The sequence below is a fragment of the Tachypleus tridentatus genome, chromosome 7 (assembly GCF_004210375.1).
Source record: "Tachypleus tridentatus isolate NWPU-2018 chromosome 7, ASM421037v1, whole genome shotgun sequence".
In the NCBI taxonomy this organism is placed as follows: domain Eukaryota; kingdom Metazoa; phylum Arthropoda; class Merostomata; order Xiphosura; family Limulidae; genus Tachypleus; species Tachypleus tridentatus.
The window spans coordinates 53,610,427-53,637,840 of NC_134831.1; the positions used below are offsets into that span (position 1 = coordinate 53,610,427).

At 31.4% G+C, this 27,414-nt stretch overlaps 1 protein-coding gene across 4 annotated transcripts in view; it reads right to left on the reverse strand.

Moving 5' to 3' along the window:
• Positions 1-27,414, reverse strand: part of LOC143255670 (cytoplasmic polyadenylation element-binding protein 2-like) — a 131,658-nt gene that overhangs the window by 10,955 nt on the left and 93,289 nt on the right. The window contains exons 4-9 of one of the 4 annotated variants that reach the window (XM_076511706.1): positions 23,271-23,324; positions 21,381-21,404; positions 16,520-16,705; positions 12,984-13,073; positions 12,521-12,639; positions 11,359-11,473 (exon numbers count right to left, since the gene is read on the reverse strand). In XM_076511706.1, coding sequence (XP_076367821.1) covers positions 11,359-11,473; positions 12,521-12,639; positions 12,984-13,073; positions 16,520-16,705; positions 21,381-21,404; positions 23,271-23,324 — 588 coding nt within the window. The remainder of the gene's footprint in view (positions 1-11,358; positions 11,474-12,520; positions 12,640-12,983; positions 13,074-16,519; positions 16,706-21,380; positions 21,405-23,270; positions 23,325-27,414) is intronic. The other 3 variants (XM_076511708.1, XM_076511707.1, XM_076511709.1) reach the window with 3 other exon arrangements.

Consider the following 27,414-nt stretch of genomic DNA (forward strand, 5'->3'; position numbering starts at 1 on the left):
CTTCCCTTATTTCTCAAACATAAAATAAGAAATGGTCTACCATACATAACATTCCAATGAATGTTAAAATGCATGTCCTTCGTTTCCAAAAAATGTCACTTACTTGCAATAGTTTGTTTTCGTATATTCACCCACAGTTATTCAAGGACTATACGCGCTAGCTGTACCTCGTTTTAAACTTATAAACTAGAAGAAAAAAAAACAATTTGTCCACAGCGCTCATAGCTAACTGTTGGTATACTATAAAAAGACCAAACAGTGAGATGTGACCCTTCTTATAACGCAGTGTCAACTTGTCAGATGTAGACAATGGGATCCGCATATCCACAAGCACGTTAACTAGTGGGCTCCACGTCAAATACTTGGAAGAATATTTGTAAATGCCATTCTTCCAAAATAATTTACCGACATTCTCAAAATCGCTTGAAAGGATTAAACTTTTTAAAATTATGTGAACGTTAGTGGTGTTTTTTTTTACTATTCTGACTGATGTTCACAAACGATTGTCACTTGAGACGTTTTTATGGCACCCAGAGAATAGCTGGAGAACGTACTAAATGGTGAAATTCGACAGTTACAATCCTAAAACTAACCATTTTTCTTTTTCCACTGCAAGTGTCACTAAGTGTTGTCATTTGTATATCAACTTTCATGCCGCTGGAAGTGCGTGTCAGTGGCTTCATATTACAGGCTCAGTTTCGCATACACGTCAGGCAAGCAGACGAAGAACCACCACCGTGTCGAGAATAAAGCAACCATGCTGGTATTGAAGCAGCCATACTGGTATTTGTTACATCTGTGCAGCACTTTGAACACAATTATTGTGTGCCTTCATTTAGTAATCTTGTTAGGATAATTATTTCATATACATTAATGCCTATAGCTGATGTAGTTCTGGAACGAATTTGGTAATTTGTAATTTAAAATACTTCGTTTATTACTGTATAGAGTTCTGAAATTAACATATTTGGTTCAGGATATACAATGATAAAAGTTTCGAAGGACATAACGTTGACTTCTGAATGAACTCAGTGGCATCGTCAACAGTGTAGACCTACATCATCTCATTCCAAAACTCTAACAATGACTTTTCTACACTAATCCACTTTTGCTTTTTTTAGTTGCCCACATACTCCTGAATCACTCAGTACATAGTTATCCCATAACAAATTCGTTATCAGTAAAAAACAAAACTAAAATAAAAGAGAAACTCTGACAAGCAAAACAACAGTGACAATAAAAAATGGCAGCGTTTCTTACGAAACAATTTGTCGTCTGATATTTACTGCAACATAATTATCAAAACTTACAGATTCTAAACGGATTCTGCGGGAATGCACTTGATTTATGCCATGAATTTTATTAATTAAATTTATATCTAACATGACTCTCTTTTCTTTGTATAATACATTTTAACTAATTCACGCTTCCAAAATGTCATATTTCTACGATTAAGCAGAAGCTTCGCAAGGATTTTTTTAAAAATTTGACATTTGATGCCTAAGCTGATTACGTACACTCGCTTAATAATATTCTTATGCGCAGTTAACAATAACAAAAAAAAACCTCTAACAAAATGAATTATTCTTTAACATAGCGACGAAATGACTTTTGTCTTCATATTCGTGAAAACCGACTTCTTTTTTGCTAAACTTTAAGTGATGAGTTAGTGCTTACTTGTATTTAATGACACGTTTTAGTGTTGAGTAAAAATCAAAAGAATAAAATTTAGAATAGTATGCCTTCAAGATTTGAGAGTTATGGTGGAAACTTAACAGTTCAGTCCAAGGAGTTTTAAATGTCATTTCTTCTCTGCTTTTTATAATACAAAACTACACAATAAAATGTTTTAAAAACTATTAATATTCTACAGTATACATTTATATTTATTTATACAGGAGTGATTATAGTCTGTTTTATCTGCATTTTATAGAAACAGGGTAAACATAACATTATTTAAGCCTGGCATTTTTTGTGATAATTAGCTTGCATATATGGAACAAAAATATTCAAACATCATTCTCACTTCCAAAACAATATCATCTGATAATGTTTTGGCATACTTAAATTTCTTAATTTATATAACCACAAGGTTAAAATTTGTAAAATAAAATAAAAATTAAAAATGAAATGATGAATTGCCTTGTGTTACATGAAACCTACGATATGTTGGAGAAACATTTTCACCTTTTGTTTACTATCTAAACGTTTATAGTATACACAAAACTACTATGTTTACTGTATAAACTGAATTACAAAATAAAGAAAAGAAGAATGCTGATTACAATATCAAAACTAGGTACTTAAAACTACTACAAGTATTAAAACTAATACACTAGCCAGAGATTAAGATCACACAAACACTAGAGCTGAAAAAGGGACTTGTTGTGTAGAAAACTATTTTTCAAGTCTCTGTGCAAGATTTAACCATTGGTATATGTTGTCATAAACCATAAATGTCACAAAACAATGTCTGTCTTTTATTAATATGGAAGAAAGGATTTGAAAATTAAATACACGATTTTTTTTTCTCAAATCCTAATTGTTTTAATAAAAAATTTAGCTTAAGCATTTTTAGTTCTAGTTCTTTTTTGTTATTTTATAAGCTTGTAAGTTTAAATTCAAACACTAACTTTTGATTTTCATCTCCCTATTGGTCTAAATATTTCTAGATACTTTTAATTTTTAAAGGAGTTATGTCAAAAAAATTGTTTATAGTTTTGAATTATTTAAACCAAATAAAATAATTACATTCAATAATAATAATTTTACTGCTACTATTTCTTTCCTTATATTTCTCTGAAATACAAAGAACATTAACATTCAGTTTACATTAGTACAAGCTGGTATTATTTTGACTATTTACATACAGTATTAGTAGTTTTTTGTGGGTTTTGTTAATATCATGTCTCAATCAGGAATACTTTGATTTATCAGTTTAATACTTCAAAGTACATTGTTCCATACGAAATTGTAATAAAAATGTATTCAGAACTCATAATTCCATGTTCTGTTTACGAAAAAGTAATCTTTTCTAGAACAAGCTGTTTATACACAGAACATAAACCTAATTTTAGTCCTAATTTCCTACACCTCCATCCATAACATAGTGAATCTAAGTTCTTGTTGTCAGACAGTAAAGGAACATAAGATTATAGCTTTCCTCTATGATTCATAGATAATTCTTTATTAATAATAAACTCATAAACAGAAAGATTTCCTTAATACACCCACAAACCAAAAGTTGTAGAACTCATATTTCAACTTACCTTTGTATAAAGATCATAACTGCAGAAAACTTAGATATTTAGTATCTATACTTACCTTTAAAATTCAACTTTCAGAATATCAGTGTCTTCATGATTCACAAAAATTGTTTCTAATAAACATATTCATATACCTGTAGGTTATGTTGTTAAGACTGCAGTTTAATACTTTTAATATGCCTAAACTACTTACCTTATTAAGCTCACAAGAATTTGTTGCTTAAACTTGTATCACTTTTGCAGTTTTAAACAAATTGTTTCTGTTTATCTATCATAGGTAGAACTAGTAATGTCGTATTTGGAGTAACATAGAAGTGTAAAGCACAGGTTAACTTACTTTTGGAAATGCATATCTGATGGTAATAACCCTTTTCTGGAAGTGTACATTTGATGGTAACCCACTTCTGTATATATACATTTGCCTATTTGTTTCACTTTTATCACACCTGATTTTAGGTTATTATCTTTATTGAGTCGGTAGCATAGAAGTAATCCTCATAGAAATAGTCATCCTGTGATATCTATCTATCTATCATCTTTATCAGACAGCATTTTGAGATAATGAAGGTACTCACATTAAAGAAGACATTAACAATTTTATCATAAAAAACACTTGTATCTATTGTGACAGCATCAGTATATGCTATGCTACTCAATTAAAATAATCACATGCCAGAGTGATAATGTATATTCACAAACATTATTTAAATAAGAGTAAAACATGTTCTGTTGACTTGGAGGGAAGGGTGCTTTTAAGGTCCTTAAATGCTAAGAAACTAACATCTTCAAAAGAACCAAAGTAGATCTCTCTATAATATTACTTACAGTTACCAAGTATTTTATTCAAACACATTTGCAAAATATTCTATAATAATCTTCATTACCACAATGTGTGTATTTTATTTAATGAAGCTGTCTTCTGTGAGATAATGTAACTGATACACAGACTTGCATTTTAAACTTCATAAAAGTCATTTTGGTTTTGAGAACAACTTATCCACAATTCAGCTATACAGATTTCAAAAATAATATCCACTTTACTTTCCTATCATGCAAAAATTTGTTTACAAATTGGGTAGGAAAACTACTGTTGCTTAGATCAAATTATTATTTTGAATACTACAATGAACATTTTATAATTATTATGTTTGGGTTCTAGAACAAATGATATGACCCTCAGATCTCAGAGAAATTTACAAGCAGCAAGTTGTCAAAATTTTAAGAATAACAATATGTGACCTAAATTCAATGAAAATGATCCATTTATGTAAGAATACATGTGAAAATTCTGTGCATGATGGAGAAAAATGGATATTTTTAGTTTCAGTGTACATGGTGTTTTTTTTATATTAAGTTCATATTAGAATATTTTCATAATCACTACTGACACAAACATTTAGTTGTAGAAATCAACAGTTTCCATAAAGCCACAAAAGAATCCCAAAGCATGATATTGAATTATGTATATACTACCCTTAAGAAATTAACACAGAAACCTTCAACAATTTATTTGCTTATGATAAATTAATGGCAATCCCATTAGTTATAACAGTTTGTAATTTTGAAAATTACAAAAAGAAAACTTCCTCTGGGCTTGTCTTTAATTTTAATGACATCAAACAGGTGTTTTTTTTTGTTTTTTTTTTTTTTTTTTTTTACACACACACACACACATCAAATTCACTTTACAAGAAATATCCATTCAAACTATGCTCTGTTCAATCTAAAACACGCATACAGATTCTTCATCCAAACCAGTCCCAGCAAAGTACAACACACACATACAATAATACAGATACACACATGCACACAAATCCTAACTCTACCTAGTTCAGTCCAAAACATGCATGCAAACTCTTCATACAAATTATGCTCAGACCAATCCAAAACACACATACAGTTGCATGGCACCATAGGAATAGGAAGTATGAAATATTTGTAGAGAACCACAATGAGAAACATTTGTTTCTCTGTAGAGGGGAGACAGCAATTTCTTTATTAATGGCATTAATAAACCCAAACATGGATAAAAATTCATAAAAATTCCAAATGTTAGTTGGGCTATGCATGATATTGATGAGGTATTCTCAGGTATACCAATTTCCTTTACAGCAATCAGGTTGCTTAAGCAGAATTAAACTATACCCTCTGAGTGAGTTGTGAACATTGAAAGAGACTGAAGACTATAACAATGCAAAACAATTTCAACTTATTTCAGCAGAACACAATCAGTCTGTGTGTATGGTGTGTACAAACATATATGAAATAACAATGTTATATCTTCCCAAGATGCATGCACTATCAATTTCACTGTTGATCATTACCATCAAAAAATAAAGAGATTTCATATCCTTACCTCAAGGTATCACCTAACTCTTAAGTGAAAAAAAATTGCAGTATACTTTAACACAATGTTTCAACATTACAGAAATCTTTTGCACAAGAAGGTGCATGTGATACTATAGTTGAACAGCACAGTAGGTAACTAGAGTGAGAAGAACTTATCTACTTTCTTGAGCAAAGTTCCATGTTCAAACTACCTACACTTATATGCTAGAAAAACATCCAGTTAAATAAGGAGTTTGCAAATATGTAGTATTTACAAATATTATAGTGTTATGTGACTTGAAAAAAATCTATTTCATTTTTTTACTTTCTCTGCTTTCACGAATTATTAAACACCATACTTTTTACATAATAATAATCCAATGTTTTTTTTTGTTAATACACACAAGTCTGTGCATCTTTCTTGACGAACATTAAGTCTTTTGTTGTGTAGTGGGTCAAACGCAATACAATGTACAGGAAAAAGGATTATTCTGAGACGAAACATCTGTAGACACACACATAGATATGTGAAAATATATACACATGGGCAGATCTCTACTTTGAACACGTTAAAAACTCGTTCCCATATTTGGACTTACGATGCAGTACTGCATGCATCCTCAAACTACAGCCTGTAATAAAACTGAGTTTGGACCACGATATGTCACTTCAACTATTAAATCAAAAAAAATCTACACGATCTAAATTATAGTTTCTTCAAGAGTGAACATGGCGGTAAAACTATACTTTTAAGTTCCATACTGAATTTATCGATTCGTTGGCCCTTCGCTACATTTTTTTCTTAAGCAAGTTTGAGATTTCATGTTACAATCGTTTCGCCGGTGAACTTTGAAGTAAAAAATAAAATGCGGGTGGCTATCACGTAACGACAGGTGGCAGTAAAGCATGACTAAACGACAAAGTAGATAGATTGCAACAGACGATAAAAAACATTCATATTCTGTGAAAAAAAAAAACGCTTGTTGTGAAAGTACTTAAAATGCATAGATCACACCTCTTAAAACCACACGGTAGATTAATCTTTATATGAGATAAAGGAAAGTAAAAATTTAAATTAAATTATTTCTCCGTAACTAAAGTGAAAATTGCTGATACTGAAGGGACCGAAATAAAGCGACACAGGAAGTAATGTTAAAAATGTTTTATATTATATGTAATTTATGCTTCGTTAGAGATTATGATTTGTAAGCAAAGGAACAACTTCAAGCCTTTAGCATGTTCGTATAATAATTCGGATTTATACAGTATAACCAAAGCTGTTAAACGTACTAGAAATTACGTCATTAAAACCATATAACTTCTTACTAGTTTTGTGATTTACCTGAATTTCCATCTTTTATCAATAGTTTGGTGGTTATGTTAGTTTTTATTTATAAACTAACACGTGAAAAGCAAAAAAGTCCTAACTATTTAGAAAAGACATGTCACGTATTGACAAATGACGTATTCCCAATTTGGTTTTAAATTGACAAAGACAGTCCCAAAAGCGCAAATATATATATATATATATAAAGTAGTAATTAGGACAAATTGGAACAACAAATATTTTCTTTGAATTTCAAAAGATTTTACTCCATTTCTAACGTCATTATAGCATGGAAACACTATTTATCGTTTTAGTGATTTTTTTTTAAATTAATGATGCAATAAATAGAAAACGCGAGAATAAGAAGTTTTATACGAACAAAAACAAACACTATTCACCCTGGATGAACTGATTCAAAGTTTACTTACGATATTTATGTCATTACAATATCTTGAGCATGGAACTTGAAGCAATATAAAGTTGTGGATATCTTTATAAGAGCTGTAATTTTAATTTTAATCTGTTTCAAACGTTCGGTACTGCCATGGCTACAATACTAATATTTTAAAGTTTAGACACAATATTGTGCCGATTCTTACAGATAAGAATTAAAATGAGCTTCTTTTAACGGAAACAAACTGTTATAGATATTTATATATCAAACACAGATAAGCAACAAACATGGCTTTCAGAAGATATTAAGGTTTGGAGTAGAATTTTCAATCTACCCATGTAACAAAACGCACATGATCACAAAATTACTATCGATACACAAAATTCACCCGATATTTAAGAATATCGGTGGTTTGGTAACTATAGTAATATACACACACACGTATATTCTAGTGCATTAGGCTAAGTTGGTTAATAATACATATTAATGAATTACGCAGAGTTGGCTGGTAATGTATACTGTCTAACTACATGTTCCATATTCAAATTACATGGGAATATGAGACGCAACTGCACGACACTATTTAAGTATAAACTCACAATATAGTTAGATCTTTTAAAAATGGATCTAATGCTTGATTTCGTTATTGCTATTTTCACTGCACGTGGTTCAGGAATTACGAAAGCAATTCTAAGTATAAACATCCAATAAAACCTTATGAAATTATTCTATCATGTGCACTGGAAGCTAGTAGGCCCTTGGTATCATGGTTGCTATTGATCGCTATTATAATATCCTTGTTGACAAGAAAAAAACACATTGCGCCACATATTTGTACAGCATTACCAAAGATTATCTTAAAAAATAAACTAGAAAGACAAACGCGCACGTCTTTTAACAAATTAATCTAACCTATATAAAAGCTAGTGTGTGTCACGTCACGATTGACTTTTCGAAATAGGACTCGTCTTAAAAGCCAAAATGCATTTATCCAAATGCGATAGTTCGGTTACTATTTGCCCATTACGATATTAGTGACAGGGTTACAAAGTGCGAGTGTGTGTGTCCTATGAAACCTTATAAGCGTAATGAGTGTTGGTATAATAGGCCTAGCCCTAAAGTAAAGACGCAGTGTGGTATCACCTAGCCTAAATCCAAATGCATAAAATTTGTTGTGAAAGTATAAACATATTCAATCGTAAATTTAAATCGTTTCCGAATTAAACTATTATATGTTACATGGCCAAACGTTTTAATGAAAAAACACACAAAAGAAACCTCTGTAATCAACGGAACTTTAAATTAATGATTAAATTGATATTTTTGTTTGTTTGTTTTGAATTTCGCGCAAAGCTACACGAGGACTATCTGCGCTAGCCGTCCCTAATGTAGCAATATAAGACTAGAGGGAAGGCAGCTAGTCATCATCACCCGCCGCCAACACTTGGGCTACTCTTTTACCAACGAATAGTGGGATTCACCGTCACATTATAACGTTCCCACGGCTGAAAAGGCGAGCATGTTTGGTGCGACGAGGATTCGGACTTGGAACCCTCAGATTACGAGTTGAGTGCCTTATCTACGTGGCCATGCTGGGCCATGTATTATTAGATTGTTGAACTGCTCGAGTGTATTCGTTATGATGGATCTCAAAGAATAAAAACAGTGAATAATTCGATTAGAAAGATAGGGATTGTGGTCCTTTACATCAAAAGTCGTTGACAAACTTATGGGCTTTGTTCAACTTTGAGAGAAGTGATTCACATTTAATGTAAACAAACATCTGCAAGTCTTGCAGACTGGAACATCAATAAGAAGTATGAAACTAGTATCTGAGAAATAAACGTAAATAGGTCACTTCGAAAACTATGATTATAGTATCTGAAGAATAAACTTAAATAGGTCGAACGGGGTTTCGAAGTCGCAATTTTTTTCCAGTTTTGTCTATACATTTTGTTTTATACTTTCAGTACATAAACTAAGAACATTACGTTATACTTCTGTGCCTGGCTCGGCATGGCCAGGCGGGTTAAGGCGTTCGACAGTTGACAGTAAGTGGTGATGACTAGCTGCCTTCCCTCTAGTCTTACACTGCTAAATTAGGGACGGCTAGCGCAGATAACCCTCGTGTAGCTATGCACAAAATTCAAAAAAAGAAAAAAAGTTTTGCTCCTAAGCAGCATGATATAAAAGCCATTGTTGAAACATGGTATCATCGAAACACATTGTTTTTTCTATGTATTGGAAGTTTTTAATTAACTGATTTTCATCAATAATTATTCTGTGAATACGCTAAGAATTCATTTCAAGGATGATCTTAATTTTGATTGGTTCACTGAGAAATTTATTGACGTTTGGTTGCACCGACTGCATCCTTCTGTCTATTTGTTTGTCAACTTTATTTCATTTCAATAAGCTATAAAATGTGAGGTTAGGGTATATTATGAGATGGGTTGTTTTGCCCCATCATTTCTGACGTTAGTTTTATATAATTGATAAATTAAATCGTCGGTATTTGATGAAAAATCATAATTACATAATTGAGGACACAAACAAGATAATTGTATATTTCACAAATGCACTTATTAACGACTATGGTTCTTCCAGTAATGGGCATCAATATGTACAGACTGAAATGGTTTGTAACAGGATTTATATACATGTTTACACAAAGAACTGGAAATAACTACGACACCTACCTTAAGACAAGTGGAGTGAGAAGTGGGGAGAAGTTTAAGTTAGTTGGTTCGTTTAGGACTCTTTTCTGGATTAATCTTCACACTAAAATTTCCAGACTCTCTAGTTTAAAATAAACAACAACAACAAATAATCTTTTTCACAGATATTTAAAATTTTGCATTTTTTTTCTGTATCAAATTGGTGTTTAGTTTCAATAAGATGGGATTCAAAGGTTGAATCTATTTTCCTTAATTTCTAGTTTCTAGAATGTTCTTTAATCCTCGTATTTCTGGAAAGTCCTGTATGATTATATATTACATACACACTATCGTAACCATTACACCACTGTTGCTGTACTTTTCAATTTGGCCTTTGTTATTGCTCAGTAATTGGCCTCGGTTTTTACACTTGATGCCGGTCTGTAGATTTCTTTGTTCAGTGTGTTATATATTTTATGAGAAGGCTTTCGAATATAGCTCATTTTAAACATTAGGTTGTTATTGTCGTTTGGTACAGTATGTGGGTTTATTGATTTTAAATTCATGGCTTTCAGTTTTTTAAACGATGTATTAATTAACTTTGTTGAATAACCATTGATAACAGCAATTTGTTTTATAGGTCTTGTGTCTGGGTGAGTGTCAGAGACACTTCTTGTTCTTTGTTTAAACTAATATATAAACCTTGTTGTGAAATAGTTCAGTCTGTACCTGATGATGCCTTTACTGGTGAAATCATGGTAATAATAGATGATGTATTTGTGAAATCGTAAAGTTATCTTGTTTTTCTTCGATTCTGAAGTTAATATTAATTCAAAGAACAGAACTTCTTCGTTACAGATCTTCAAGTCACATGCACATTGATCTCTCTGTGTCATCTCAAGTCATGTGCACAATGAACCCTGTCCAAAATTTAGGGTCCATTACCAAAATTTCTTTTTATGTTATTTTCCTCCCGTTTTTACAAACTTCAACAACTTATGTGGGGAACTTTTTTATTTTCTTTTTTCTCGTCTTAGTGAATAACAACACAATATGTTCTGTAACAAAAGAAATATCGAATCAAAATTATTTCAACTTTTTCACCAAGATTTTAAATTTGGCACGTGTTTTACAGTAGACCCTTTCGCTATAACTTGTTAAATCTACTATTGCTACCCATAGAGAAACGTGGTCTGATGTCACTCCATAATTCACTACTATGTGAAAATCACATCAGAATATTTTTTCTCCGCAGAAGAGGTACGGTTACCAAGGGTAACTAAGTTATTTTAAACAACAACACTATGCACGAGTTGCATACGATATCGTGACTTTGCGTGACTTCTCTCTTCCAAGAAAAGAGTGAATCAATGATAAACAACTTACCAGCTTTTAATGGGCGAGGAACTCCACCCACAAAGACAGTTTTTCTGGGATCAAGCGGCATTGAGGCATCCAAAACAAAATCAGCATCACTGAGTCGCCACGGTCGGATCTGGACCTATGTAAAGAGTAAATATTTCGACATGAGAAGCTGTCAACATCATTTGTAGTAAAACACAATAGAGTATGTAAACCAAAAGAATTTAGCCCATGTCAGTTTCTGTTATCAGAAAATATTACTAATGCAGTGTTAGCATGTGACGTTTTCTCAGCCTTGAATTTTGTCATTCTTGGCACAATTACTTTACCATAATAATAAACATGAATAAGTAAGCTAATAACAAACAACGATGCAGCCATAAACAAATCGAAATTGTGAGAAAATTAGTTAAATCAATTAAACATTATATTTACAAGTATCAGTTATTTCACAAGGGCAAACGTCACTTGACACATTTAATAACAAGTTCGTATAATAAATTATTACACAATATGAGCAGTTCGTTCATTGTTAATGTATAATATGTGCAACTATCCGTGTCTTATAAGTACAATAAAACTTAATTTTGCAATGCTCTTGCCTACGACACTTTAGACACTTTATTCCATGTTATCCAACTACATATTTCCCTTCATTAGTTAACTGGTGGTTAATAAACACTTCAGTCAGAAACATTATTCTTATCACACATTTTTATTTTTCAGAATTTGACTAGTGGTCATAACTGTTCACAAATACGATACGTTCATTAGATGTAACTAAATCCGCTACAGTAAATTAACAATTAGAAGTAAAATCATAAATATAAAAATTAAAATAATAAACAAGATATAGTTGTTGTAGGAATCTAAAACAGAATGAGTTCATAACGATTACACGAACAATTTAATTTCTGTACGTAATTTGAAAAACCTTGTTAAAAAAATCAACATCCTACAAGACCAATAACGAAACTCTCCAGTGGCATCATCGGCCGCCACGTTGCCTTGTCTTCATTTTTTTTTCTTCCTCTAATTTCACGTTATTACAAATTATAGAAACTGAAATAATTACTTTTCATAACTTCTACTTAGCAAATACATTTTTTGTATATAACTAAATCAAATTTCGCTGTCTATATTAGTCTCATGTGACACATCTTTGTAGTTTACTTTAAAAACTTACCGGTTTATCTTTGATTGTGGGACTAGAAACACAGAGGTACAATTTCTCGTCCTCCTGGATGCATGCGTCAATCAGGGCCTGAACAGAGGACTCATCTTGGAACAACAAGAACGCATAACCTATTGCAAACCGAAATCACTTAACATGAACTCTTCTCTACAGATAGCTGTTGACCTTTTAAGTGTTACTGTGTTTGAAAAGTTTACGAATAAACTACCAAAGTTAACGTAGTGTGGTAAATGAACTAAGGAAAGGTACGTGTATAACATGTGATCGTGGAAGTTGTTACTGTGATCGAGCAATTATCTCATTTATTCCACATTTAAAAATACTTGAATCTTTTTCAGAAAATATTTAAAAATTTAAGAAGCTTTATCGCTTTTATTTTAATACTAACAATATAAAGTTATATTAAACTGAATGATACATTACATATTTCGTTATAACCTAGTTTCACAATTACCTTTGGGTGGAAAGTAAGATTTGCTTTCTGCTTTGTGTGGCCAATCCACCACCAGAGGGCCAAATCGTCTAAAACTTGCTGTAATTTCCTCTGTAGTAATAATGATGCAAGTTGAATCAACATTTTCATACAAATGAAATGCAAAATATAAATTCAAATTTTGCTAAACAGTATAGACTTCGTGCAAAATTACACTAAGTCTACTTTGGATTCGAAGTTATAGCGGCGTAATCTTATAACATATTTCTATAAAATGGTTTCTGTATCAACATGCATTTTTTATTATATAGAAAATATCTTTCTTTCAAACAGAATTTTAGCTATATTACATATATATATATATATATATATATATATTTCTTCTCAACGCTGCTTTATTATATGATATATTTAAAGTTACATACAGATTCAGGTTCAACACTTCGAATTTTGCCAATAAGAACCAGAAAAAAGAATATTATTGTTACAATACTTATGTTATATTAGGCATTATAAGACAAAAAAGTTAGTCAGAAACACTAAGTTTTCTGAATCTTTCTTTTCAAGTCATTCATTCATATCATATCGTATATATGCACACACAAAAAACTAGCATAGGAGATGGAAAGAGAAAAAATTATATATATATATATTTATATTTCAAGACAACTTCTACAAAACTGAGTCGCTTGCAACACGTAGATCCATCAGTTAATTGTTTCCGTGACGTTTCGTACTTATACATCTCTATGTTCATCTTTCAAATGTCATAAATAAAAGGAACAGACACGAGGGGTATGGGGTTTATAAAGTAATCTCACAGCCAAAAAATCCGTTATTATAATTAGGTTTTTCAGTTAAGACGATTTATCGTCTTATATTAGCCTTTACTTCTTGCAACACAATCTTGGATAACTCTTACTTCAGTGGAGTAGCTAACCAGCAAATAGTTTGTCCTAAACGAAACTACATGAAAGAGACAACAACAAAAAACAAAGTCCTAGGTAATCGAACAAAAAGAGCCATCTTTCTTCGTCTTTCTGAACCCGCTCACACCGTACAGATAATGTAATTACACTAGTCCCAGCCTGGTTAAAAACCTCTGAACTCTTAATGAAATCAGGTTTTTCGAACACAAGAAGCTAGTTTTTTTTCTCTTCTCTCTGTTTTAAAGAGGACGATTTTTCCCGGAAGAAATACAAAATCCTGGAATTCCTCTTTTGGAATAATATAATGTTTGAGGTTAAAATCGTTTTGCTTTTACTGCAACGAAATGATGCATATATTCGTGATAGCCTTACACACCTACGTGGTAGTAAAAAAGGTTTCAAGACGAAAAGCGTTGATATTTGTAGAAACACTGAAGCTTGAATGTAAAATAATTACGAACTGAAACTCATTATAATGTAAATAAGCACAAAGAGCTTTCTGAAAATTGTTCATAATTAAAATAATATCAACAAGTTTACGTCAACCTAACTTCGTCTCATAAAATACCCAGTTTCAACACTGCAAGGTATATACTTAAACTCTCTTCCACAGCCAGGTTTATTTTTAGACACACACGCGCGCAAAGACGTTTGAACAATTCGTTACTTTTCTAACACTAGAAATTGGTAAATTTAGGAAAGCTTGAAAGGTAACAGACTTTAACTATGGTGTTGCAAAATTCCCAAATCACACATGGTTAATATAAAAATTTTTAAGGCTAAGAAAACAGACGTATATTATTGTATCCTCTATATGTACATAGCAGTGCTCTAGAGGAAGACATTTGGATGTCATAGTTAAAAAAAAAAAGTTACGTCACCTAGACATCTTCAAAAATTTGAACGACATAAAGTTAGTTTGACAATACAAGATCAAAGGCAAAAATTTACACCTATAATTATTTCTTTTATACGAAAAACAGGAAAGATTAACCACAGCATGACATCAGTAATTTGTCAAGTATTTCAAATAAGTTGTTTTTCGCTTCATTTCTTTAACTGCAAAAACTAAATTACAGCATTACTGCTTCTATTCGTAATTGGAAACCAAACTACGAAAAGATAATGCTTAATAATTACAATGTATGTAGAAGTATCAATAATAAAAGTAGAAGTAATATTTATACACGCACGTGAATTTTTATTAGAGGAGTTAATCTATGGTGTTTAGCACTTTCTCTGTCAAATCAAAGTCTGATCCAATTTATCCATCAGTATCTTGTAAAGATACGTTTAAAAAGCAGCTAGGGAAGGCGGTGCTATCTTTAACCTTTTATGTCTGAAGATTCATCGTCTGTACGTGTACACTGGAGTTCCCGGATTCAAAGTCTCCGCCACATTTCTAGTGTTTAACACATTGTAAACTTATATGGAAACAACTGCAGCTTGTTCAGTAATTTTATTGCGTTAGAACACATCAGCATTGGAAGCAATCACAGACGGGTGGCGTTCAGAATAAGAACGAAGCTTTAATTGTCATCAACCACCGTTATATGATTAGGATTGTAAACGTTTATGGGAGGAATAATACATATAGGCATAAAACATTCGCATAATAAGAACTATTTTTACACAATTGTGAATATGTTACATGATCGATTAAAGCTTTTCTTTCTTTCTTTTTACGTTAATCATTAAAACACAGAACAACATTTTCTTTTTTCTAGGGTAGATATGAACATTTAATAATGTGTTATATTTTTTGACTGAAATGAAATGTTGATTTGATCTCTAATGAAAATGTTTCGCGACAGTCTATTTATTGCCCAATAGCTGTTTAAATAACCTATTAGTGACGGAAAATAACAAGAACAATAACCAATTATTGTTCCGCTTACAAAATAACTGACATATGCGTGAGATTGTACTGTGTCGAATGACAATTTTTTTCGTTTTTCATCGAATTTGTTCACTGTTCCAGTTTTGTCCCCGTTTTGTACAAATAGTTTAGTTTCACCAAAGACAAAATCTTTCATCTTCAGTTTCAATATCAGAACAAGGATTTTGTTTCGGATCGTATATATAAATACAAGTTTCGGTTTGTACTCAAGATCTGAATAATAAAAGCTGCGAAACTGTAATTGACTTTATTTACACCAAATATGTATACTAGTTGAATAGCCGCAAAATACAAAACATTTTTTTTACTATATTTTGTATTGAAATAAGTTATATGAGATAAGTATTTAAATATGAGAAATTAAGAAAAATTTGTATTAGGAAAATTATATCTATAAACATACATGTATGTGCATAATTAACTGTTATTCCATTTTTCTCTACTACTCAGTATTGGTGGTTTGTGATACTGAAAAACTACGACAGACCCATAATGTCGAATCTAAGAAAAGTTTTAAAACAGTTACTCAAGAGTCACAGCTTTATTTTCTTTAATTAATTAAACTATAATAATGGGTGAAAATTAAATTATTCAAAACAAAACAGTGTATAATATATTTATGAATACAGAATATTTCTTGGATGCAAAAGTAACGAAAATAACATCCCATTAACTACAACGTATTTTGTTAGTTTATACTAACGACAACAACAAAAACATATCCTTACCTTCGTCAATATCTGGGGGAAGCCCACCAACAAATACCTTACGAGAATATCGTTCCCCAGGTTCAGAATTTCCTTGGGACTTGGGTGAGCAATGCATGGGAGAATTAAGGGAAGGGACTATTTGATCCAGATGGCCATCTTCCAGAAGATGGTTCTCTTCAAGTCCAGTAAAGAACGGCGACTTGCCTAAAATGTAGATAGATGCTGAGGTTAACGGGAATACGAAAAAAAATAAATTTTTTTTGCTAATCGTATATATCACATTCCGCTTTAATTCTTAACAGCATACACTGCACTGGCATACCTTTAAGCTTTTCTATAAACATAGCTAAAACGCTCCTCACAACATTTCCCGAGCGAAATATGGCATTTCAACCTGTCATTGTTTACATGGCTAAAATAGAGTAATATATGTACATTCTATAATCAAGGTTGGTATTGTAATCAGTAGTACGCATTTATCAGTCACAATAAAATTTTAAACAAAATACCAGTTTGCCTAATTAAAGCAATTTTATTAAAAGCCAAAGGTAAATCAACAGTGTTAGAATAATATAAGGAAATGTGAAAATATGTTAACACAAAGAAGCGTTATTAAACTTACAAAGTGGAAAACAGAGTAAAAATAATGTGTGAACATTAAGTTAAATGTCAAGTTCTCTACTGTGTCGATATTTTTAGTGTTCTGAAAGGTGAGAAGCGAACTTCATTAATACAATAACCAACTATTGTTCCGCCTACAAAATAACTGATATGCGTGGGATTGTACTGTGTTCTGCAGTTGAACGACGATTTTTTTCGTACTTTAGTGATGTATCAGTTTTGTTCCCTGCTTGTGTACAAAACTATGTAATTGCGAAGAAAAAAAAACAACCACGTAAAAGAATTAAAAAGTACAAATGATAATAGTTAGAAATAACGAGTGTTCAAATACACCAGCACAAAATACGATAAAATTCAGCCCACTCTAGCGGTATGTTGTTCATTATAACCAAGGACAACAACAAGAATTCAAGGCATTGAGAACTACCACATTCCTATGATACAGTCAGACCGATTTATTTTTTGTCACTGGTGTTTAGACCGTTTTACAAGTTTCGTGTTGATATGTTCTGACAGTTATTACATTTCTAATAATCTTTTATTCTACACTCAAACAGATATTGTTTCATGTCAGCGTACTGTTACAAACACAACGTCGTTCTTGTTACAGAGTTCCAGCTATTTAGGTTTTAATTAGTGGCCACTGTTATTACAAACTACAAGTAATTAACGGGCCTGAGCTGAAATACTGTACAAGCCTGTGTGACCCTACGCTTAGACCATGTTGGGGCTTTGCCCATTACCCTTCTTTACGACTCACTAGACTTCAAGGCCTTACCAGGACTCGTTTATTATTGTTTTTAAAGGGGACAATTTGATAATCGTTTGCTTCTTTGTTGTTTCTTTAATTTCGCGCAAAGCTACAAGAGGGCTATCTGCGCTAGCCATCCCTGATTTTAGCAGTGTAAGAATAGAGGGAAGGCAGTTAGTCATCACCACCCACCGCCAACTCTTGGACTATTCTTTTATCAACGAATAGTGGGACTGATCATAACGTTATAACGCCCCCACGGCTGAAAGAGCAAGCATGTTTGGTGTGACGAGGATTCGAACCCCTCGACCCTCAAATTACGAGTCAAAAGCCCTAACCACCTGGCCATGTCAAGCCAACTAAATGATAAACAATATTAGATAACTTACGAATACTAGCCTTAATAATAAATACAGTGTATTCCTTTTTCACTAATTTCAACAAAAAATAAACAATTATTTACACAACTGCATGGGTTATTGGATTTTTCTCAGTTTAAATTATATAGACTAATTCATATGACATATATAGTAGTGTTTTGGTATATAAACACATCACTTATTTGTGCATGAAACCAGAAATAAAATCATATGCATCTCATTATTAAACAACCGACATAACATTACACATTTTCGCAAACACTTCGAATAAGACGTTAGTGGCCTTTATAGTACATCTTAAAGTTAACAAATACAAACAGTTCAATTTGGGATACATTAACGTATTATTAACCTCGTGCTTGTATATCATTTTCTCGAAAAGTACGAAAACATTATGTATGTATGTATGTATAATTTGAAGAAAAATAGCAGCCTTAAATATCTTAACTGAACTTGTATACGATACGATGAAAATGTTTTAATACACAAAAAAGTGCTTCAAATCGTTTCATGAAACCAAAACTTTAAAGGTTTAGTGTTATGAATAATAAAAAAAAAATATCGTAATTTATATATAATTTAAAGTAAACACACATGCACGCTGTCTTCTTGTTTCATCCATTTATTTACATTACAATATTGCAGTCCGTTATGGAAGGAGAATGGATAGAAGTAATACTATTAGGTATTACAGTTTGGAATAAATCTGATATCTTTAGTGCAATATAAACCTTAGATCTGTGGTTCATTAGTTACTTTCTGCTTCACTGGTATTTTATGAGAAATTGAATACCTACCTCAGGGAATACGTTTTTTTTTATCATCCCACGGTTTGTTTTGATAACCTACTGGTTTCTTTAATTTATATGTAATTCTTCTTTTTCAAGCAGCCATATCTCTCCAACAGTTTATATACAGTGAAAGAAAGGGGAAGATATGGTTTTGCACACCCAAATATGTTTTTTATGGCTGCATTTACAATATTAAGCATGAAAACTGAGGTTAAAATCTGGTGGACGACTCATCTCTAACTGCTCTATAATTCCAAGCTAAAGATACAATTGTACCTGGGTGTTATAACTTCACATTGATGTGATGATCGAAATCTGAAACTGTAAAAGAATATGTTCTCGAGAGCAGGACAGCACGCGCAAGTAAATTATTTACCTAGTATCTGTTCCCTTATCTAACTTATTATTATGTAAGTTCTCATCTTGCCTGAGCGTACAAATTAGTTACCTACTGTTATATGATCTCAACTGTTTGACAGAAACCTCATTTAGATTTACATATAACTTGTTTGTGTGTTACAGGGGCTTCCAGTGTTTTTGTTTCGTCCTCTACAGAAGTTGTACTATTTTGTAATACAAATGAATTTCATTCAACTGAAAAGTAAATTGGCACCAAATGCATTTCCACGTTTGTGTAAAGATAAATATATAATACCTCATTTACTGCATAATAATATTTACCAACCCGTCTTCATTATTCTTGTACAGATTTTTACTTTAAATAATAATTTGGTTGTCTTCAATACTGTGTTTTCTGTACAGTTAAGATACGTGAATATTTGTAAGTGATTAAATATCCGCGAAATGTTCCTGGGTTGGTAGAATAATTCTAGTTGATAAAAGCAAATACTTCAATATATATTTGATAATTAGGCCTAACATTTTGTTTTGTCACTGCTGAGGTCTGTACAGTTAAACAACTGAACTTAGATACTAAGTTTTTACAGTTACTTTTCATTACAGCCAACATAACCTTTTATTTACTGATTCCTAAGCTTTTTATCAGCGATAAGTAAAAACAAATAGCACTGCCATTTGCCGCTCTTAAATTAATTCAGGTCATAAAAACCGATCAACATAAAATACACTAAGAATATTTTACGAAACAGTTAAAAAACATGACTACTTGCTTTAGTTCAAATTACGAGCAATAAATGAATACAAATGACAGTAATATTAATTCAGAAACATGAGAATTAGTGAAGAGTAAAATAAGCTGCTAGAAAAACGAGATGTTAATTATCACCAGCTACACTCAAACAATATTATCACCAGCTCGTTTTTGAGTTAGATATTCGATCGTTTTCGGTGCTAGGGAAAAAGATAACACTTGTGATAAACCAACATACTTATAATTCTCAATTGGTTCTCCACATTTATCTACATAAAACATATTACAGCAGTCCTATGATATATACGTTTTCAATTATTAAGAAGCACAATAATCCTGCAGAGCATGTCTTTAAATAATACAACAATAACACATCTTAAAATGCACATTAATTTCTGGTTAGAACAGATAAACTATCCGGTTCTGATAGCTCTGGATGGTTCAAGAATTTATACATAAAACTACGAACACAATATTTTCAGTTAACTTCATTACTTTCTATATTCTCGAAAATTAAACATTTTTTAAATTAGTTTTCGCTCTCTTTTTAATAACACACACACACATACAACTGTTTGTCTTATTCCTTCTTTCAACGTTTACTACTACATGAAAAAAATAAGTAATATAATTTTAACAGTTGCCTTAATAACCTATTCAATAGCTATAAATTTGAGACAACTTTTTTAAAGTCCATCTTTTTAGCCTTGTAATAACAAAATAAGGGAGTTAGGGTATGAAATGCATTTCATTAAAATATAAAATTCAATTTAATTACAGAAGACGCTTCAATAAAGTAACATTTTCCGCCGATTTTCAATAAAGTTTTTAACGGACGACAAAACGTCAACTTATAAAAGAAAAAGAGTGGATCTTTTATTACTCAATTTTGTACTAGATATATAAATGATAGTCTTTCATTTTTTAGCTTGTTGTAAATTTTAAGTATCTTGAAATTTTATAAGAGAATTAAAAACATTTATATTTCATTAAAAATTTAGATGATTGTAAAAGTTAAAAGGAAGAACAGTGTATGAAACTTTGTATAACATATACATATACATGAATTTAGTTACAATACTGACTTCGCACGAATAGCCACAAGTGTTATTACATATAACCATGCATAACAGTACAATGGACTCGACAGAGCATCTTTTTAGACTTAACATTATACATAAATATATGAGGTTTACAGTAGCATAAATAACCCAATATTAAATACCTCTCCTTCGTCCAAAGCCTCGAGCTGCATGAAACACATAAGAAAAATTACGTCCATCAACTACAACTTCTATGGAAAAATTTATTGAATATATGGAACAAATATATAAAGGAAAGTCCTAATGTATGAACTGGGTAATTAATTTAACTTATTTGTCTGAATCTTAAAAATTGACAATATTAATTAGAATTAGCTGCTACATGTAAGAATAAACTGGAGATAAAAAGTTAATTGGGAAAATAAATAAACGACTTGTGTAAACAGCGTGTTTTTTATTATTGTAAAACAAGCACGTGTTTAAAAACAGACATAGAAATCGATTTATATTCGGATAAAAATCACTCACCTTTCGTATAGCATAATGATTAATAATTTAAACATTGAAAGTGAACAGATTTAAAAAACAAAAAAAGAAAACCAGAAAACGGAAAAAATTACAAGCAAGTAGAGGAGGTTAAAACCATGCACATTGAAGTACGAGTATAGATGTTATAAAGCCATTTTATAAGAGTGGGAGAGGCATTTAAGTTACGTTCCAATTTTCTTCGTGATGCAAAGTACCCCTATACACACACACACATATTCACCTTGTTCTATACGAAATCTAAACCGACATCACCAGAATTTCTAGAGCTCTCCTTAGTTGCTTAGCGACTTTATACTGAAAAACAAGTTACGGAAATTTCTGTAACCAAGTTTATGTAATCATCACTGAGAAACGCAAAGCCTTTGGTCCCAGAGAGGGGGCTGCAAGCTTTTTAACGTTAAAATCTACAGTTTGCTTGTATAAACCTACTCAGTATCGGGCTACATTGAAGGGCTTTTACACAATTATATCTCAGGTAATTACTGCAACTTTAAAGAAAATGAACCGGTGTTTTCACCTGAGGCGTGCAGAGCCTTTCTAAAATAGAATGAAACATGATTAAGTAAACGTTGTATAACCAGTGGCTTCTGGTGACGCTTATGAGCTTAGCTCGATGAAGAGGAGGACTAAACCCAGAGAATGTCCAGAAGATTATTGTGGGTATAACAACATAAACAGCTCCTTATGCTGGACATTTCCTCATAAGACAAACCGAAACACTTGTAGATGAAGAAATCCTTCAATTTTATCAACAAAAATTGTACGAAACTAGAGTTAATATAGAGGAAACTAACGTAAAAGTAATTAACATTTTCTTGGGTGTAACAGGATGTAACAATAACAGCGAATCTCAAAACACCGTCATTTTATAAAACCCTGAAAACAAAGGAATAAGAAATGTCATGGACTCAACAGGACAGTCTGCAGTAAGAAGGGCATTTCTAACACCAGTAAATAAACTCTCTTGTACTTCCTAAGAGGCAGCCGGTCTTCATGTTAGATGTCCACATAACCCTTGTGACTGCCAAACCCAACAAATGCCAGCAATGTTTATTCTTTTTTTTTTTTTTTTAAATATACATGTTTCTAAATTCACGTGACTTACTATAATTTAATCAGCTGAATGGTTCCTGCTGTAAATTGAACCGATTTTCCATACATTTTGTTTGTTTTACGGAGCAAATACACAAATACCTCAATCCATTGGCGAGACAGTGAGACAAGTAAAGCTCGGGCAACGTTTAAAGTTTTATAAAAGATTATTCAAACAACTCATTAATTTCATATGACTCAATTACCTAACTGCAAAACATTACAAGTTAGCAAACAGTGGTCCATTCTCATTGGCTGAAACAGTCACACGTGATTGCTTGGGAAAACAGGTGGAAGGTGTGATATTTGCTTCGAAGAAAATAGATTTGAGTATTCACATGCACGTGGGGAATACACTGAAATAATGGAAAATTCATGCATATATTATCACTTGATATATGAGAAAGAAGTCCTATGAAGTCGGCGGTTACCTCTTGGGAATTTCCTGCCATTGTACCTCAGTACGCCATAGTCCAGAGAGGGGCCTACATGTAAAGAACTGGTGTTTAATGAACAGTTATTTATAATGCTGCTTACACGTGTGTGGGCGAGTCTCCCATTCACTGAGAGACAAAGAGGTGTTATATGTATTTTATGTGTCGTCTATTCTATATAAAATCGGGAGAAAAACGCGACACAAGAGAAGACACGAAGAAACCTACACAGTACTGTAGTAAACTAAGTGTTACAAATAAATGCTAGAAAAAATAAAGCTATCTGTAAAAACATGAGTCATATACAAGAATACGCATATTTAAATATATGTAACATGTACAAACATAAATATGTAATTATCAAAACATCAAGAGTTCCCAGTTCCTCAACATATGGACTGTTTACGTACATAGGCAGATTGATCAGGTAGATGACACATCGTAGAAGTCAAAATCATTTATATAATTTGAGCTGTAATAAAATGGCATTTCAAAATTCGTATTTTTCGTATTAAAAACTAATGGGATGTACGGCTTTAAAGTGGTGTTTTTTAAATCAAGAAAGCAGGAACAAGAAAATGAGATCTTGAGAAGTAATATACAGGTTTATTTTTTATCTTTCATTTAATTACAGATTATCTAATGAAACTGAAATAAATTATACACTTATTACTCTTAATATAAATTACCAGAAACGTTTAAGTTTTTAAACGTAGCATGCGATTTCTCTTGTAACCCATTATCAACAAACAAACACGTGATACTTATGATTGTCTCTTTCGTGTGTGCGCGTGCATGTTTGTACATACAAATTCGTATAACCACGAAATTACACTGTATAAAAATAAGGTCTGAAGAAACACAACAGAAAAACAACACAAACAATAACATCAAATAGGAAACTATAAAATATTTAAACATATCTTAGGTTTTGAGGTATCTACGGAAATACGAGCTAATGTTTACGAAATGGTTAAGGATGCACCAGCCATATTTGACTTGACCTCAATTCAAATACCTCAACTATTACAAAATAAAAACAAGAAAACAATGGAAGCGGCTGTTCAATCTCATAATATCTCACATTACGTGTATAGCGGTGACCGTTTTGCAAAAAAGAACATACATCTTTATTTTTATGAAAATATTCCATGATAATTCATTCAAAGTTGCTTTATTTAAATTCATATAGTGAAAACTTTAAGTAATTCAGTGGTGAAAAAATACTTATTACATATATCCTAGTGATCTAGAAACAAAAGATATCTATTTATATAGATAGACTTGGATATCAACACTTTAATAGTTCTTTAGGTAGTAGTAACAATTTTGATTAAAAAGAGAATTATGTTTTATAACTTACGCAATTTCCTTTACTTATTGTAATAATCAATTATAACTTTCCATAACAATGAGATTATATTAAAGTTAAAGTTTTGTAGAATTTGTAATAACGATAATTATTTTATATCTAATGTAAAACTTTTAGTTCATTACCTAATTCTTAATGGGCTTTATAAATAAAATATTTTTAATAAATATCTTTTAATCATATTTCAACAGAAACTATTAAGTAATAAAATTTAAAATAATTGACTATAATTAAACTTCATTGACTTATATCGTAATTTTAACGTATCAAGCTCATTTTATTGATTCGACTTTGATGCTTTGTTAGTTTGCATGTGTGTCATACCTACTTATAAAAAAATAGTTCGCATGACCCATGTAGCATTAAAATGGGCCATTCAGAACGAAGTATGTGCTAATAGTATGTGTTTTGGTACAATAGTAACATATTCAACTCTAACATCGGTTGTTCACTTGTTTAACCCTTTGGACATTTAGGGGGCTTCAAATCCTATTTCAGAGGATAAGTTTTGCTTATTTTAGTAACCTATTCGTCTTTTCTCTTTTTGAAATTTCTTTTTCCGTTTTATTTCACCTTTTTATATTTCATTCTTTTCCAAACTTCCCCCTTCCCAGAACTGTCAGCAGACAGTGAGAGATGTGAAACGTTAAGAGCATCCGCGTTTGTGTTACAGTTGAAGCATACGAATTGAGATTAACTGTTGTTAGATCAAATATAGCAGGTGCATCCTTCGCTCCTTTGTAGGTCGTACTTCCGCAGACACCTCAAAACTCGAGATATCTCATGAATTCCCATTCAATGTTATTGTTTGTATTGTACTTCCTGCTACGTTTCTTTAAGCCTGATTTTCATAGTTGTTACATAAATAATCATTATAGGTTTGAAATTGTTGTTTATTGAAATTATTTGTGTATGTAACAATGTGTTACAAGTGCTCTTCATAACACTGCTTTTCAAAGTAATTAGTATCTTGCAATAATTACAAAACAAATTAAAATGGCAATGAAATCGGCGAACTTAATTAAAGAAATGTAATGTTTATATCAGGTTGTAAATATTATAACGCAAAATGCCACACTAATCACACTAAATACTGTTATACATTTAACTTAAGTCTAAATGTTTTAAATGTATAATGATGTTGTTCTTTATTAGAAAAAGTAATTTGTGTATTCCATAAAACTACAATGCATACAAACGAGAATATAACTCCCTTAGGCCTACATCTAAAATGGGTTAGACAATGTATATTCAATATCCTGGAAGAAATTATAAATAGTTTCATTTCGTTCTCAAGCAACTTGTAAATATAGTACGAAATTTTTTCTGAATCAACTTGCCTACAATAATCCGTTTTCATGGAAATGTACCCACGTTTACGGTAACAATTACGCAAAATCTTGTAAGTTTAGATTTACATAAACTTAATTCGCATTTATAAATATATATATATATATATATATATAGCAAGTAAATATATAAGCTACGACCAAAGTATTTTTTTAATTCGACAAGAATACACCGAGGTAAGCGCATGCCATTATCTCATATCTTCAATGCTTTGTACTTTTTTTTTTTTGTCAACAGAATAATCCCGCAAGTTATGAACGCCTCACAGGAAATTAAAAATTAGTTCGTTTTCTTTAATAGATAATAATATTATATAGAAATAGCCGTACACATCACCATGACAAACAACCAATTGTTTTCTGTCAAAAAATAAAAATAGGTATTATTCTCAACACAGAAACACACATACGGAAAGATGGAAAACGTTTGTCTAAGACAGTAAGTACAGTGGCATTTACGTTAACAAATGAAATGTGTTATACACAACACATACAGTTTCAATATAAACAGTCAGTGAGTAGTGCTACCTTTAGTTGTTCGGGGTTATCAAAAACTAGGGTACTTTATTTTTTTTTTTTACTCTGCACTTAGTTACAAAGATTAGTTAAAGTTTCTCAAAAGATATTTAATTGTTGCGATTAAACTCGTCCTCATAACACACAAAAGGTTCATTTGATTCCATTTTATACACAATGTAACTAGTTTTTAAGTTAATTTTAGGTTTCTCCCAAGAAATCATATGAGTAATTTACAAATTTATTTTTAATATCATATCGTAAACGTTTCACTTATATTTTTTCTTAAAATTATGTTTGCTGGATATAATGTAATATATCAACTTTGAAATATGAAAGTAATCCGTTGGTTTACGTGATTGTTAGTCAAACAAGCACTTAAGCACTTGTATCGCATGCAAGTCAATATCAAGGTGTGTGAAATTATTCTTGGTTCGTTACACTTTCATAAACAAAATATTTTTTACAACATTTTGTCTTTTTGTTGCCTAATATTAAAATTAAGAAATTTCACTTTTTTCGATCTGATCAAACAAAGCATGGAAATTTATTTCCAACAGACGATAATCTAATCACAAAATGTTTTATGTAATAGTCTGAGACAAAAAAACAACAAAAACGAAGCACTTGAATACTTAAACATACGATCTTCAGTTACCAACGTGATACTCTAAAAGAAACCGACGCCTAATGGCAAAACAAGAAAAACTTAATACTACTAAAGAAGTCACTGCATTAAAACGAGATGCTTCGAATAATTGATAGATAATAGCATTGTAAAAATAGTAGGAACTGAACTCTTAAAGTAGCTCTTCTGGTATAATGACGTCATTTTCCGTTCTTATAAAACTTCTTTAAATAATGTCCCTAAAATAATTTCAATGATCTTTTTAAATAAAAGAAA